General features: G+C 47.4%; 1 protein-coding gene across 1 annotated transcript; it reads left to right on the top strand.

The window, feature by feature from the left end:
• Positions 1 to 203: 203 nt before the first annotated feature.
• Positions 204 to 10,287, top strand: LOC132570247 (dual specificity protein phosphatase 13-like). Its single transcript, XM_060236712.1, is given in 3 exon segments — positions 204 to 364; positions 3,018 to 3,235; positions 10,085 to 10,287. Coding segments are annotated over 3 exon segments (582 nt in total).
• Positions 10,288 to 17,495: the final 7,208 nt, after the last annotated feature.

Here is a 17,495-nt window from a genome sequence, read left to right as displayed (position 1 = left end):
GACGGTCATCACTAAAGGATGGCTCCCCTTCCGGGATGGCTTTTCCTGCTCGCCTCCCTTCCCTGCTGCCCACCTGCACCTGTTCTGACTGGTCTCCCATCAATCCACACAAACGACAGCTGCGGAGTCTCAACCCTGTAAACAAGCAGGCCTGGGTCCCTTTCTCGGGTTTCGGCGGGCAGAGAGCGGCTGCTTCCGTTAGGATGGCTGAAAAGGACACGCTGCTCTCCGCAGCCCCTGGATGCTCCAGCCCACGCCTAGCTGAGACCCCTACTGCGAAAGAGCTGGAAGAGCTCTTGAACACGGGGAGGCCCTCCTGTAACCATGTCGATGAGGTGTGGCCGAACCTCTTCTTAGGAGACCTGTAAGTCTACCTTGTTTATTTGTTAAAGTCCGGTGGCAGCTTTAGACGAAATTAATTAAACTTTGTTGGTCTTAAAGGACCCCTGGACTCAAACTTTGTTCTGTTGCTTCAGACCAACACAGCAACCCACCTGACCTTTTCATTTGTCGCAGTGCGTCCCAGCCTTCCTCCAAGGAACTCAAGACAACAATAGAGTTAACAGCACTCTCCACCTAACAGTGGGTTTTGCCTCTGGCGTAAGCAACCTTCTGCTAGAACACAGCTCCTTGCACCAGAGTCAGGTTGCCAATCTCCTGTTAGGGCCTGGAGATCTCCCAGAATTACAACTGATCTTCACACTGCAGTAATAAGTTGTACTAGAAATGGATTGTTTGGAGGATAGACTCCATGGGTTTGAGGGAGAACCCCCAAATTTGCAGAGAAGCTGCAGGGGACTCTTCCCCAAGAAACGTCCAAGGTCCAAAAAGATTGGATCAAGGGCTCCCAGTCTGTGGGTACCCAAAGATGGTGCCCCCATTCCACCGTTATACCCTAAGGGCCATTGAACTCAATGGCAACATAGGGTATATGAAAAGCCATCTGGAGGGAAGGGGGTTTGAGGGAGAAGTGAAGGGACACTGAGTTGTAGAAAGTCCTTTTCTTCACTTAAAACCTGTTTACTAAAATAAAGAATCACCCCAAAATTTACCTTTAAATATCTTCTTCAGTCCCTCTCCAGATATCCTCTGGCCATACGCAGAGCAATTTCAAAAAAGAACACTGCTTTGTGATTGGACAAAGAACAGTGTTTACTTGTAATCCTATTGGCAGGATACAAGTAAACAAATGTTGCGTTTTGGCTGGGATGTTAGCCCAGCCAGCAGCAACACAACAGCCCTGAAAAGTTGCACGCATTTGCATTTTGCAAGTGCATGCCTTCGATTGGCTGCTGGGACTCCTCTCCCCTCCCCCTCCCTCCCTGATCCCAGGGAGGCTTTGGGAGAGGCAGGAAAAGTCTTGAAACAGCAGGAAATGAGGCAAGCAGCTTCCCTGAAGCTGAAAAACCTCCTTTCTCACCATTTCTTTAGAATTCCAAATACTGCTGAATACTGATTCGGCGGTATTCAGGACAGCCATATCTGGCTGCCTTATAAAGCAGGGGAGTGGGATCTGGTAGTATTCGGCACCAAATACTGCCAAATAGGGGGGGCATTCGGGGCTGTATTCAGTTTGGCTGAACTGAATGCGCACACCTAGACAGGAGTTCCCCTCCCCAGTGGTAGCACAGATCCTTTGCAATGCTTTTCCCCTTCAAGCTCCCTTGAGACCTACCTCATCTTCCTCAAAGTACCAGGCCCAAACATTTCTTGTTACCAAGGCTTTTACGCAAGGGATTTGTATAGCTGCTGGTATAGTTTGCTCTTTGGCCAAGGATGGTTTTAGGGATATGTTTTTTGGCTGCTTAATGTTATGGCTTGTTTATTATGGATAATTCTTACAGTAATGTTGTTGCTGTTGGTTAAATGTATATCCCGCCCTTCTCCAAACGGGCCCAGGGCAGGTAACATAACATTAAAAACCAGTTAATATATATTCATTAAAAACAGCTGGACAATTAAAAGATGGCAACAGGGGAAGAACAAATTCAAAATGGATAAAACAAATGCAAAATCCCCCCCACCCCCATAAACTGGGCAGGTGGTAACAGGAGTACCCCACTCATATCGTATCAAAACCACACAGGGCAGATGATAGATGATTTTATTGTATCATTTTTACTTTGTGAACCTCCATGAATAAGTCTCTAGAGAGGCAACAAACACATTTTCTGAAATATATTTTGCTGGTCATGGACTGTAATCAATGAAGCAGTCAATTAAATAAATACATTCCTTCCTTTCTGACACAATTTATTGGAGAATTCTAATTTTCATGGTAGCAATCTGGAGTACTTTCCTCACAGAATATGAATGTTCAAATGTTTATTTGTAGGCCATTAGAAATCAGGGATAACAAGAGAATAAAATATGTACACAGAACAATGTTCCCTCTAAGCTGTGAGCAAAAATTCTACTTTGTGAGCTACTGGCATTGAAGTTGTGAGCTGGTGCATAAATTATTGCAGGGGTGGCCAACGGTAGCTCTTCAGATGTTTTTTGCCTACAACTCTCATCAGTCCCAACCAGCATGGCCAATAACTGGGGCTGATGGGAGTTGTAGGCAAAAAACATCTGGAGAGCTACTGTTGGCCACCCCTGAATTATTGTGTTCTGAGGTCATCCTTCCTGAGCTAAGACAAAAATGTGTGAGCTGGAGACTAAAAATCTGTGAAGTAGCTCACACTAACTCAGCTTAGAGGGAACACTGATATTAGGGCTGCCAAACTCCTGGTCTGGGTGGGGGTTCTCCCACCCGGGAGGTTCCTACTGGGCTGGCAGGGGGAACCTCCCCCCACGTTACCAGCACGATAACATCACCCACGAGTGACGTCATTGCGCTGACAACATCGTGCACTGGCCACTCTAGGCGTTTCTGGAAAAACTCTATGAGGGGGACTTGGCAACCCTAACTGAAACAGAATATGAATGGATTGGGACCATGTCCTAAAAGGAGCCACAAAGGCAAACCTGGCCGTCTCCCCTCCCTGCCCCTTACTCACTGTCTTTGCTTTTAGGGTTGCAGCCCACAACAGGTTTGGCTTATGGAAGATGGGCATTAGCCACGTTTTAAATGCGGCCCATGGCATGATATTTTGCAAAGGATCCCACGGCTTCTATGGTCCCAGCATTGAGTATTATGGAGTACCAGCCCATGACCTTCCGAATTTTGACCTGAGTCCGTATTTCTACCCTGCAGCAGAATTTATACATAAAGCCTTGAGTATCCCAGGAGGTATGGAAAAGTTGCTGCTACAAGAGTTGATAGTACATGGGGGCGGGGGGGGGGGGCGGGGTGTTGGGCAACATGGTTCCAACCTTGAGAAGAAATTTGCACCGTTTCTTTGTGAAGGCTAGAGCAGGGGTGTCAAACTCATTTGTTACGAGGGCCAGATCTGACATAAATGAGACCTTGTTGGGCCAGGCCAGGTGGGCACCTATTTCAGATTAGGTAGCAGCAGAGATATAAACTTTATAAAGGACACAGACAAACACAATTAAAGATTTTAAAAACTTAAAACATGCTTAAAACAGTAGCACTCATTGGTCTTAAAGGTGCTTTCTTTGTATCTCTCCCATGGGATTCCGGGAACAGGGCAAAGGAAGCTCTGGCTCTTTCCTTCCTTCCCCAGGGGACGAGGTTGGGAAGAGCCTCAGCTAATTGAAGGGAGAGGCTTGGCTCAGTAGCTCTGCTGTGCGATTGAGAGAGCCTGGTAAAGCAAGCTCAGTCTTTCCCCCTTCCTCTCCAAGGGAGGAGCCTCAGCCAATGGAGTAAAGAGAGTTTTTGCTCTGTAGCGCCTGTGTAATTGAGCAAGCCTTGCAAGGCAAGCTGTGATGCAGAAGGAAGCAAGAGAGGAGGGAGAAGGAAGCAGATGACAGCCAGTTGCTTGGGGGTCTGATAGGAGCCCTTCCGGGGGCTTGATTCGGTCCCTGGGCTGGGGTGTGAGGCTAGTGGTTGTCAGAGGCCTTCACCCTCTGGTTCCACTGGGCTCAGAAGGAGATTTACAAGCAGAGCCATTCGTCCTTCTCTTCTGCCCTGCCTCAGTTCATAGTAGAGATATTGAGAATTTCTCCTCAGCCAACAAGGACACCACTATCTAATGTATTTCTCTTTTAGCTGTATTGACATACTCAAATAGGGATATTGGCTGTTTATCTCATTACATATACTAAAGCCATCTTCCACTATATTTTAATGTATATTTCTTCTAATGGCAAACTATATGTATGTTACATGTTAAAAGGTAAATTAGTTGGATGGGAAAAATCTTCTGAGAAAGAAATGCCCTCATTTTGACCCAGGCTTATAAACAATAGAGTGATTAGCAGACATTCTCACATTTTGACATGTTACTGTTTTACTGGTTTCTCATGTTCATGCTACCCAGATCAAAGGTTTGCTCAGTTTGTTAATTCTACCATGCTGTTAATTTCACTATTCTGTCATTGGATCTTAAATTCGTACCATTTTGCATTCTCAACCACTGCCTACCAGCTATCTGCAGCTCTGCTCAGTGTACCTGATTCCTCGTCTGATGAAGTGTGCTTGGAGCTCACGAAAGCTTACATTTTGAATAAAACTTTGTTGGTCTTAAAGGTACAACTCGATTCCTACTTTGTTCTACTGCCTCACACCAACACGGCTGCCCACCTGGATCTATCTGCCTTTCCCTGGAGAGCCAGTTTGGTGTAGTGGTTAAGTGTGTGGACTCTTATCTGGGAGAACCAGGTTTGATTCCCCACTCCTCCACTTGCACCTGCTAGCATGGCCTTGGGTCAGCCATAGCTCTGGCAGAGGTTGTCCTTGAAAGGGCAGCTGCTGTGAGAGCCCTCTCCAGCCCCACCCACCTCACAGGGTGTTTTTTGTGGGGGAGGAAGGTAAAGGAGATTGTGAGCCACTCTGAGACTCTTCGGAGTGGAGGGTGGGATATAAATCCAATATCTTCATCTACCTCACAGGGTGTCTGTTGTGGGGGAAGAAGGTAAAGGAGATTGTGAGCCGCTCTGAGACTCTTCGGAGTGGAGGGCGGGATATAAATCCAATATCTTCTTCTTCTTACCCCTGCCCTCATTTCCCCACTAGGGTTGCCAGCCTCCAGGTGGTGAAGCAAGTTATGTACATTAGGATGGGGGAGGGACCCAGGCTAATTTTGCGAATTCACTGAAAGAGAGGAGAAATAAACAAAAGGAGGGAAGTTCTGCAGACTCATCCAAATCCTTTAAAAACTCAGCAATTCAATTAAACCGGTTGGCAACGTGTTTAGAAAGGGCAGGATGAAATAATTCATACAGCAAATAATCAAACATGAAATTAGTTTCTACCGGACGTTGGGATGCTCACCAGCAGAAATGTCAATGGAGGATTAGACAAATTAATACAGGAGGTCTCTTCTTGGCTCTTAACAGTGATTACATTTAAGAGCAGGGGGAAAAGACCAGAAGATTTTTAGTTAAAGCGCAAAAGAAACCACCCGCACTGTCCCAGTCCTGAACATTCACTCAGAACTGAAAAATATTCTAGTATGGACAGGGATGGAATTCTAGCAGGAGCTCCTTTGCATATTAGGCCACACACACACCCCCGATGTAGCCAATGTCAGCCGATGTAACTTTCCTGAAATAAAAGTCTTAGCTGAACTGTCGCCATCTTGAAACGCTGTTACTAACCATGAGAAAAGACCTTGCATATCAAAGAAGAAAGTGCAGATGTTGCCAATGCTTGATGTGAACATTTCTTCCCCTTGATACTAACAAAGGCAGAAATTCCCCCCTTTGAAGATAAAGCGCCTCCAGGAAAAGCCGCCTGGCCATCCCCGGAAGACTAACAGTAACAATAAGATAAGAGAGGGAGACCGTGTGAATCTTTGCACCTCAACTCAGCCATGTTTAGAATTGTGGCTTGGTATAGTTCCCTTTGATGTACCCCAATATAGCATGCCTTCTACTGCTACAGTGTATCAGTCTCAATCTTCCTTCCTTCCAATGCTTATGGATTATCAAATAAAGCCTAACTTTGCAACAATTCAAGGTCTGGTTAATTTGAGATCCCATCGTCTGACAGCCAATTCCCCAAGAGCTTCCAAGGCTCTTTTTGGTAAGCTCTTGGAGGATTGGCTACATCGGGAAGTGCGGCCTAATAGGTAAAGGAGCTCCTGCTAGAATTCCACCCTGAATATGGATATTGCAAATCACTTTCATGATTTTCTCCCCCAAATCTGTTTCTGTTGAACTTGGGATTGTTGGTGGTGGAAAGAGGTGTCAAGTCAGAGCTAGGGCTGCCAAGTCCCCGGTCCAGGTGGGGATTCCCCCCCCCCATACCCCGGGAGGTTTGCAACCCACCAGCCCACACTAGGCCAGCGGGGGGAACTTCCCCCAACATCACCTGCGCGATGACGTCACCCATAAGTGACATCATCATGCCAGCGATGTCGCATGCCAGCCGCTCTAGGCATTTTGGGAAAACTCTATGGTTTTCCCAGATGCTCTAGCAATTTGGGAGGGAAAACTCTATGGACTTGGCAACTCAACTCAACTCAAGCCGACATATGCAGCCTCAGAGAGTTTCCAAGGCAAGAGATATTCAAGGGTGGTTGGCCATTGCCTGCCTCTGCAGAGTGACTGTGGACTTCTTTGGTGCTCTTCCTTCCAAAATACTGACCAGAGCTGACCCTGCTTAATTTCCGGGATCTGATGAGATCAGGCTAGCCTGGGTCATCCAGGTGAGGGCAACTTGAAGATTACTCTCAAACAAAACTCATGTAAATTACAGCAGGGGTGTCAAACATGTGACCCAGGGGACGGATCAGGCCCCTGTAGGGTTCCTATCAGGCCTGTGAGCAAGTCTGCTTTCTTCTCCCTCTCTCTTGCTTCCTTCTGCATCTCAGCTTGCTTTGCCAGGCTTGCTCAATTGCACAGGAGCTACAGAGCAAAGCCTCTGTTTTCTCCATTGGCTGTGGCTCCTCCCTTGGGGAGGAAAGGGAGGAGGGAGAGCTTGCTTTGCCAAGCTCTCTCAATCGCACAGCAGAGCTACTGAGCTAAGCCTCTTTTCCCTCTATTGACTGAGATTCCACCCCCTCCTCATCCCCTGGGGAGGGAGGGAAAGAGCAGGAGCTTCCTTTGCCCAGTTCCTTCAATCACATGGGAGAGATACAAAATCTTTAGATAGATAGATAGATAATTTTATTTGTATCCCGCCCTCCCCGCCGGAGCAGGCTCAGGGCGGCTAACAGCATTATATAAAAACAAAGTTACATCCAGCATTCAAAATTCTGACAAGTTTAAAATCAATCAATCAATTAAATTAAATTCATAAAAGTGCTATTGCTATTCGTTCTTTTGTGGTGGCGGTTATCCTTAGCAGCTTCTTTCTTCAGCGAAGGCCAGTCGGAAGAGGAAGGTCTTGCAGGCCCTGCGGAATTGTTCAAGGTCCCGCAGGGCCCGCATTTCCTCTGGGAGTTGGTTCCATAGGCTCGGGGCTACAGAGGAGAAGGCCCGGTTGCGGGTGCATTGCAGCTTCACCTCTCTTGGTCCGGGGGTGGTCAGCAAGTTTTTTCCAGTTGACCTCAGTGCTCTCTGGGGTTCATATGGGGAGAGACGGTCCCTAAGGTAGACAGGTCCTCAACCATATAGGGCTTTAAAGGTAATGACCAGCACTTTGTAATGAACCCGGTATATAACTGGCATCCAGTGCAGCTCGCGCAGCCCAGGCTGTATGTGCTCCCATTTAGGGAGCCCCAGCAACAGTCTGGCCGCTGCGTTCTGCACCAGCTGCAGCTTCCGGGTTCGGTACAGAGGCAGCCCCATGTAGAGGGCATTACAGTAATCCAGCCTCGAGGTGACCGTTGTGTGAAGTACCGTTGCCAGATCTTGGCGCTCTAGGAAGGGAGCCAACTGCCTTGCCCGCCTTAGATGGAAAAAGGCTGACTTGGCAGTGGCTGCAATCTGAGCCTCCATAGATAATGAAGGCTCCAGTAAGACTCCCAGACTCCTAACCCGGTGCGCCGCTTTCAACGGCGCCCCGTCGAAGACCGGAAAAGGTATTTCCCCTTCCCGGGCGCCCCGACCCAGGCAAAGGACTTCTGTCTTCGCTGGATTCAATTTCAGCCCGCTCCCCCTCAACCATGTTGCCATATCCTGCAAGGCCCGGTCTAAATTCTCAGGGACGCAGTCAGGCCGTCCGTCCATCAGTAAGTAGAGTTGGGTGTCATCCACATATTGATGGCACCCAAGTCCGTATCTCCTGGCAATCTGGGCAAGGGGGCGCATATAGATATTAAATAACATTGGTGAGAGAATTGTCCCCTGAGGCACTCCACGATCCAGTGTGCGCCTCCGGGACCGCTCGCCACCAATTGCCACCCTTTGTCCCCGATCCTCGAGGAAGGAGGAGAGCCATTGTAAGGCAGACCCCCTCACCCCTATATCGGCGAGGCGGCAGGTCAGTAGCCGATGGTCGACCGTGTCGAACGTGGCCGACAGATCTAACAACATCAGCACTGCCACGCCGCCCCGGTCCAGGGGCTGTTGGAGATCATCCATCAGGGCGACCAGTACTGTCTCTGTCCCATAACCTGGGCGAAAGCCAGACTGGCATGGGTCTAGGATGGAAGCGTCATCCAGAAAGCTCTGCAACTGCGACGCCACTGCCCTCTCTATTATTTTACCTAAAAACGGTAAATTAGAGACCGGTCGGTAGTTTGCCAATTCGGCCGGGTCTGCTGTACTTTTTTTCAAGAGGGGTCGGACCAAGGCCTCTTTCAGGGATGATGGAAAGCGCCCCTCTGAGAGGGATCTATTTATGATGTTCCGTAAAGGACATTCAAGCTCCCTCCGGCAGGATTTAATTAGCCAGGAGGGGCATGGGTCCAGATCGCAAATTGTAGGGCGCGCAGAGGAGAGAATTCCGTCAACTTCCTCCAGGCTGAGCAAAATGTGTTTGCCTGTGTCCCTTATAAAGTTTGTATCTCTGCAACCTGGCATTACGTTTTATAACACACATGGCCTGGCCCAACAAGGTCTCATTTATATCAGATCCGATCCTCATAAACAGGCTTGCCAATCCTCAGGTCCCAGCAGGAGTTCTCCTGCTTTCCCAGACTCCTTCCCACCCCCAGTCAGTTGGCCAGCAAGGAGAAGCTCCACCCCGCCCCCCAAATACCATGTGCCTTTCCCCTTCAGAATGCTCGGAGAAAGCTTGCAAAGGCTTCCATTTTGAATGGTGTGTCTGTGTCTTTAAGGCTGAATGGAGGCGGGGTGAGCAGGCAGAACAACATGGCTGCTCCCAGGAGCTGTGAAAGCAGCCCAGGCCCTTTGTTGGTTGTACAAGCTTTTCAGAGGTCGTTTGCATACGAAAGGGTAAACTTGAACCTTTGGTTTCCCTGTGTTGTTGGAAGTTCAGCAACTTGTGAGTAAATTGCCCCAGTGAGACCACACTGGTGTGGGATTGCAAACTGTTTTATTTTTGCTTCTGTGTGTGTGAGAGAGGGAGAGGGAGGGAGGGAGGGAGATGATGTGCATATGCTTGGGTGAGGAAATGAAGACTGTATTCAGGGGAACTTTACTGCTGTGTTTTTATTTATTAATTTTAGAGAAAGTCTCCTGGCTCCACCCCCAAAGTCTCCAGGCCCCACCCCCAAAGTTCCCAGATATTATCTGAGTTAGACTTGGCAACCCTAGATATAAGTTCAATACCCTTGAATTAGAGTGTTGGTGCCCATAGTTTGAAGGCAAGGGGTTGAAGCTCAGAGTTGACTTTCATTTTATCCCCTTCCTAAGCTGCATTTGCTGGGGTTAGGAACAAACAGCTGTTCCTTCCTTCTAAGGGAGGGACGGTGGCTCAGTGGTAGAGCATCTGCTTGGGAAGCAGAAGGTCCCAGGTTCAATCCCTGGCATCTCCAAAAAAAGGGTCCAGGCAAATAGGTGTGAAAAACCTCAGCTTGAGACGCTGGAGAGCCACTGCCAGTCTGAGAAGACAATACTGACTTTGATGGACCAAAGGTCTGATTCAGTATAAGGCAGCTTCATATGTTCTTCATATGTAAATGCATTCTTTACAGAGTTGCTGCCCTTTTGTTTCCTTCGGCAGCCCAAGTCCTCGTGCACTGTGCGGTCGGGATCAGCCGGTCCTCTTCCTTGGTGTTGGCCTACCTCATGATCCACCACCAGCTCCCTTTGATCGAAGCGATCCAGGCAGTGAAAAAGCATCGGTGGATTTTCCCCAATCGAGGTTTCCAGAAACAGCTGAGGAATCTGGATATGCAGCTAAGACAACGCTAAACAAAGCAATAGTTACTCTGCATCCACCCCAGGAACACCCCAGTCAGGAATGACAACTATTTTAATGCCACGTACTCAATGATATTAAAGCTTGCACTCTCCATTATTGGGGGGCAGTGGGGCAGGAGTCAGTAAATTAATCACATGCAGCCAAAAACAAGTGAATCCCATGTATATGCACAGAGGCTGTATCCTCATCTTAGGCATAAGAGAACTTCAGGCTCCACCTGGAAGATCAAAAGATTTTCTGGGGAGTTTATTGAGAATTCTTTATATTGTACATAGCCACTGTAAAAATTTTCTGATCTGGAAGATGGCAACTCTATAGCACAGGGGTGCCAAACTCATTTGTTATGAGGGATGAATCTGACATAAATGAGAACTTGCCGGGCCGGGCTGTATCTGTCAAGCATGCGGTTTCAAAGAACGAGTCAAGTGGATACAATACTATGTTTATTGATAGACCGATATGCTCTCCTGGTACAGGACCTTGAGAGTGATACTAGAAATACATTGATACAATTCTTTTAAGACATACTTCAAAGGATTCCCAAAGAAGGGGGCAAGGAATGCTCTCTAACACAAACTATCATAAATGTCTACATTCTCACAATGTTATCAGTGTCTTGTCCTTGCTTTCCCCAGATGTCTCACCCTCCCAGACAGGAATGTATGGGAAGGTGCTGATTATTCTTTCTCTTACTAGTTTCGTTTCTCACTACTCTACTTCACAAGCAACAAAGCAAGAAGGGGGAGGGGGAAAGAATAACAGAGCCAAAGTACTTCGGGCCTCCATGATGTTTCACAGACCAGGTGTATGGAAGGCCCTAAAACAATTAATTACCATTGGAATTTTACCATGCTTGACAGTATCAGGCCGGGCCATGTGTGTACCTATTCAAGATTAGATAGCAGAGATATAAACTTTATAATGGACTTAGACCAGTCTCCATAGGGTATAGTGGAGTAAGGTAAAGGTAAGGTAAAGGTAGTCCCCTGTGCAATCACCAGTCATTTCCGACTCTGGGGTGACGTTGCTTTCACAATGTTTTCACGGCAGACTTTTTACGAGGTGGTTTGCCATTGCCTTCCCCAGTCATCTACACTTTCCCCCCAGCAAGCTGGGGACTCATTTTACTGACCTCGGAAGGATGGAAGGCTGAGTCAACCTGGAGCCGACTACCTGAACCAGCTTCCGCTGGGATTGAACTCAGGTCGTGAGCAGAGGGCTCAGACTGCAGTACTGCAGCTTTATTACTCTGCGTCACAGGTGGAAATTCAACCCCCCCCTGCCCCCACACACACACTTTCTGATAACCCTGAAATGGCGGGAAGAGCCTCCATACCAGGAGATCCTCTGCTGCCAACTGGGGATTAGGTAACAAGCTGAGAAACCATATGGAATCCCCCCCGCCCCCGAAAAAAGAGGAAATATTGTAGTGTCTATGACCTTAACACACGGAGGCTGTGTGCCTTTTTCTCTTCACCCAACTGGGGATTGGCAACCCTACTCAAAACCGTCTCATGCTGGTGACAGACACCTCAACAAGTATCTCCTCCTACACATCTCTTCTTGTTGCTGCTGCCGCTGCTGCCACCGCCGCCTTTGAGACACAGCGCAACAGGATATTTTATGGTGCATCACAAGTGAAGCAGCCAGATTCGAATCCTGGAGGAAGTTAGCGGGATGCTAAAAACGCAACAGAAGAAAGCCAATGCATAGTCATGTTTGATTAAGAAGAAAACTTTACTAAGAGAGAAAGAGGGAAGGATACATTGGAACTGAAAACAATAAAGAATAAACAGACTAACTTCTTTAGGGTTTGTAGCTCACTCAATGCAGAGCAGCCAAGAAGGTCAGAGCGCCTGCTCCGGCTGCAACGCCACTGAGGATGTTCTCCTCAGCCGAGAACGAAACGTCTGGAAGGAAAACTTTCTCCAGTAGAACACGGCACTTGAGCCCGAAAGATTCTACAAACCCTAATGATGTTACCAGCCGTGAAAACCTGAAATCTTTGAGAAGACTAACTTCTCCTGATCTCAGCTCCATGTTGGCTAAAACCCTTCTTATCTCAAGAACAAATAAAAGGGAAAGTTTCCCACAAAACTGAGTATGTGACCAAAAGGGAATCTCAGACCTCCTTATTAAGACTACCACATCCTAGGTTTGCCAGGTCCGACTTCAGAAATATCTGGGGACTTTGGGGGTGGAGCCAGAAGATTTTGGGGTGGAGCCAGGACCAGTGTTGTAACAAGTGTCAAGTCGGTGTATTCAATAACGAGGCTTTGTTGATACAAAGTAGCTAGTTTATTGATATCATAGTTCTCCACTACAAGGAGATTGAAAGACTAAAGATTATACAGTAGAATGCAAGCATATAAGGTACACTTCAAAGGGATTCTTGAGGGAGGGGTACTATGCAGGGCACATTCACACATTGATGTTACAATTTTGTTCTCAGGCCTGCTTTGGCCTTGAGCGTCTCCTCCTCCGATGCCCGGCCTGAGAAGGCTCTATAATCTCTTTCACATATTCCCATTTCAAAGCACAACTACATAACAAAGGAAAGGAGGGGGTGAGGAGAGTTCAGCTAGCAGCATTGGCATACAGCATGGCTTTTACCCAGGATGCTTCTCTCCTGAACCAAAGATTGAGTGCAGGCTTGACCAGAGTTAAAGCAGACTTGACAACAAGCATGACTGAACTCCAAAGGAAGTTCCGCTATCACATTTAATGTGACCACATTCCTTTTAAATGCCTCCCCTTGGTTGAAAATGATGGAGGATGAAGGCATCTTCTTTTGACACTCATAGAATTGGACCCCCTGGTCCAATCTTTTCTGAAACTTGATGGGGAGTTTTGAGGAGAGGCTCCAGAGACATAGCAGAGAACAAGATCCCACAGACCGCTCAAGGCCTTGAAGTTCATAACCAAAACCAGGCATGGAATTCTAGCAGGAGCTCCTTTGCATATTAGGCAACACCCCCCTGATGTAGCCAATCCTCCAAGAACTTACAAGGCTCTTTATTGTAAGTTCTTGGAGGATTGGCTACATCAAGGGTGTGTGGCCTAATATCCAAGGAGTGCCTGCTAGAATTCCATCCCTGACCAAAACCTTGAACCTGACTTGGTACTCTGCGAGATCCCAGTGTAGCTGAACCAGTTGAACATGTGCTGTCCATGGTGTTTCTGTCAGGATTTGTGCCACTGCATCAAGTAGCGATGTGGTGGCTAAAAAGGCAAATGAAATTTCGGGCTGTATCAACAGAAGTATAGTGTCCAGATCACATGATGTGATGGTATCGCTTTACTCTGCTCTGGCAAGACCTCAGCTGGAGTATTGCTTTTTCAGTTTCAGGCATGACAATTTAAGTAGAATATAGACAAGCTGAAATGGGTCTGGACGAAGGGCGACGAAGATGGTGAGGGGTCTGGAGACCAAGTCCTATGAGAAAAGGATGAAGGAGCTGGGGATGTTTAGCCTGGAGAGGAGGCAGCTGAGAGGTGATATGATCACCATCTTCAAGTACTTGAAGGGCTGTCATAGAGAGGATGGTGTGGAATTGTTTTTTGTGGCCCAACCAAAACCAACAGCTGAAATTAAATCAAAAGAATTTCCGGCTCCTCAACATTAGAAAGAACGTCCTGACCGTTAGAGTGGTTCCTCAGTGGAACAGGCTTCCTCAGGAGATAGTGGGCTCTCCTTCCTTGGAGGCTTTTAAACAGAGGCTAGATGGCCATCTGACAGCGATGACGATCCTATGAATTCAGGGGGAAGTGTTTGTGAGTTTCCTGCATTGTGCAGCAGGCTGGACTAGATGACCCTGGAGGTCCCTTCCAACTCTATGATTCTATGGTTCTAAATTGCAGTCAACTTTTGGGGACCTTGCAGGATTTTCAAGGCAAAAGATGCGCAGAGGTGGTTTCCCATTGCCTGCCTCTGCGTAGCAGCCCTGGACTTCCTTGGTGATCTCCCATTCAAGTACTGACCAAGACTGACCCTGCGTAGCTTCCAAGATCTGATAAGATCAGATCAGCTTGGCTCATCCATGTCAGGAGCTGAGCCAGCTACTTCCTCTCTAAGAAGGCCTTCTCTCTTCGGCTGATCCCTTGTGATGGTGAACAGAGGTTTGGGAAGAGCAATACGGAACATGCACATTATAGCTTCCAAAAGACCTTGGAGAGCCACTGCCAGTCTGAGTAGACAATACTGACTTTGATGGACCGGGGGGGGGGGGGAGGGTCTGATTCATATAAGGCAGCTTCATATGTTCAAATGTTCTCGGGGTGCACATTCTGCTGCATGTGATGCATCTTCCACTGTCACACGTGTACAGCGGCGTCACTGGGGCGGGGCCAAGGGGGCCATCGGCCCCCCCCAGAGCATTCTCATTGGCCCCCCTCTCCGCCTTGCGCAAGCGTCGACGGCCGCCTCTAGTTGCTGCCTGCCCGGAGCCCGCGCCTGGAGCAGTGAGTCACCCATGGAGTCGGAGGAGAGGGGGATGGCGCTGGGACGCGGCTGAGTCAAGGCCTGACGCATGGTGGTTGGCTGGCGGGCGGCTCCTCCTGGGTGCTGGCGGGCCTGTGAAGGGAAGGGGGCTTCGCGGCGTCTACCGACCAGGGCACATCCACCCGCTCTGCCCCAGGCGCGGGCTCCGGGCGGGCAGCAACTAGAGGCGGCCGTCGACGCTTGCGCAAGGTGGAGAGGGCGCAGCTCCCTCCAAAACACGGGCGGGGAGGGAGAGGGGCTTCCTGCCTTCCCACGCTTTTGCGCAGCCAGCACGGCGCACTTGGCCCCAGGGTGCAACCCACCCTAGTGATGCCTCTGCACGTGTAGTTGAGATAGCACAAAACCAGGTGACACAGAGCTCTAGATGGACTTTGGGTGCTTTTGCACAGTGATTGTTTGCAAGTGGATTTGCTCTTCTTACACAGTAAAAATCCAGTTGCAAAACGTGTTGTTTAGTGTGCCGGAACAAACCCTTTGTCAATAGCTTGCACTGAATGTCTTGCACTTTGCTTTACTTTGTGTAATTTACAGAAGGGATTTTTCACCAAACCAGTGAGGGCATTATAATAAAATGATAGTTATGCTTTGGATGGGCAGACATGGGTCACCAATACAGAAATACTGTATCTCAAAGCTTAAATTGCTGCAATTTATCAGGTTCTTCTGAAATTTGGCTAGCTTGCACACCTCTTCTCTCCTTTAAAATGACATGGTCTGGGGTGCCTGGTTTTGGGCAGCAAAACTGGATTGGAGCTAAAGGGTTACACTTCCCTTCTCTTCCTTATGTTAGAAGAACAGACTGGCAATGTCGCTTGCTCAGTCCTCCAAGACTGCAAACACCATAGAGCAAGTCGGATAGATAGGTTGATATCGGTCAGTCTCCTTCCTGTCTACTATCACTCACCCTCTCTGATTGGTAGAATGTAATCTCAGGGAACCCCCTTCCTGTTTGTTCTCCTCCTCTTCCTTCTTCTTCCCTCCATGCATCAGTGATGCTTTGTATTCTTGTGCTGGGGGGGGAGGAGGCACAGTGGGAGGGCTTCTGGGGTCCTGGCCCCACTGATGGACCTCCTGATGGTGCCTGGGTTTTTGGCCACTGTGTAACATAGAGTGTTGGACTGGATGGGCCATTAGCCTGATCCAACATGGCTTCTCTTATGTTCTTATCAGGAGGAGCAGCACGGTGTCTCTCCTTCTGCTCTGAACTAAGCAGATGGCCTACTACAATCCAAAGCCATCCAGTTAGCTAGAACAGTTTAGTCACTTTTTCTCTCCGCTACAGTTATTGTTATGCTTTTTGAAAAAAATCCACCAGTATTGGCTTCTTAACTTAAATAAAGGCTGTCTGTGCAGTTTGTGAGAGAGTGTGGTAACTAGGCCACACTGATGCGCTGAAGCTCAGAAAGAGCACTCTGCTAAGTGAAGGGAAGGGCGGCTGCCTGACCAGACCCAGCACCTTGCACAGCCTTGAGGCAAACTGAGGCTTAATAAGCCTGCAATTTGCTTTTCATGGATGGAACAAGACCAAATTATCTTTGTCTTGTATGTTGTCCATGTAGGTTGTAGATATTTTTAGACATTTTCATGCTCAAAGTGAAAAGTTATGATAATGTCGACAGGAAAATGGCAGCTCTTCTGGATAAGCACAACAGAAAACCTCTCTCCGTGTAAAAATTCCAAAGCAACTAGACCAATATATGTCAACACTCTATATTCAGTATAAATTCAAAATTCAATATAAGAACATAAGAGAAGCCATGTTGGATCAGGCCAATGGCCCATCCAGTCCAACACTCTGTGTCACACAGTGGCAAAAAATTTTATATATACACACACACTGTGGCTAATAGCCACTGATGGATCTGTGCTTCATATTTTTATCTAAACCCCTCTTGAAGGTGGCTATGCTTGTGGCCGCCACCACCTCCTGTGGCAGTGAATTCCACATGTTAATCACCCTTTGGGTGAAGAAATACTTCCTTTTATCCGTTTTAACCTGTCTGCTCAGCAATTTCATCGAATGCCCACGAGTTCTTGTATTGTGAGAAAGGGAGAAAAGTACTTCTTTCTCTACTTTCTCCATACCATGCATTATCTTGTAAACCTCTATAAATATAAATAATGTGTCCATACAAATAATGAGAAATCATACAAAAACATCCTCATCCATGACAAGCCACAAGTTGGAGCAATTTGGAGAACAGATGAGAATGAAATTAGTAGCTATTTCAGCAGAATGCATTATGAATGAATGAAAAAAGCAAAATGAATTGAGACATACAGAATATTGGAAGATGTACCTTAACACCACTTACCTACTTTACAGTACACAGAGAACAGACGGTCCCTGGAAGAAGAGCTTTAAGCCTCAAAAGGTTTTTATGAGCATCAGACTTCAGCTAAGACCATCAATTATTGTTGTTCACCATAAAGAGTCAATAGGAATGAAATTGGCTTGTCGTGGATAATGATGTTTTTGTATGATTTCTCATTATTTGTATGGACACACTATTTACATTGAATTTTGAATTTATATTGAATATAGAGTGTTGACATATATTGGTCTAGTTGCTTTGGAGTTTTTACTCGGAGAGAGGTTTTCTGTTGTGCTTGTACTAGTTCCTCTGTGGTCCCGATAGCCCGTCACAGCTCCTCTGGAATATGCAGTTTTAATTGACTGGCAACCCTGGGATGAATTATGAGCCAAAG

Source organism: Heteronotia binoei, chromosome 4, assembly GCF_032191835.1.
Source record: "Heteronotia binoei isolate CCM8104 ecotype False Entrance Well chromosome 4, APGP_CSIRO_Hbin_v1, whole genome shotgun sequence".
NCBI classification, from domain to species: domain Eukaryota; kingdom Metazoa; phylum Chordata; class Lepidosauria; order Squamata; family Gekkonidae; genus Heteronotia; species Heteronotia binoei.
Note: the sequence above shows the minus strand (reverse complement) of the source record. Positions and strands in the feature narration are given on the sequence as shown.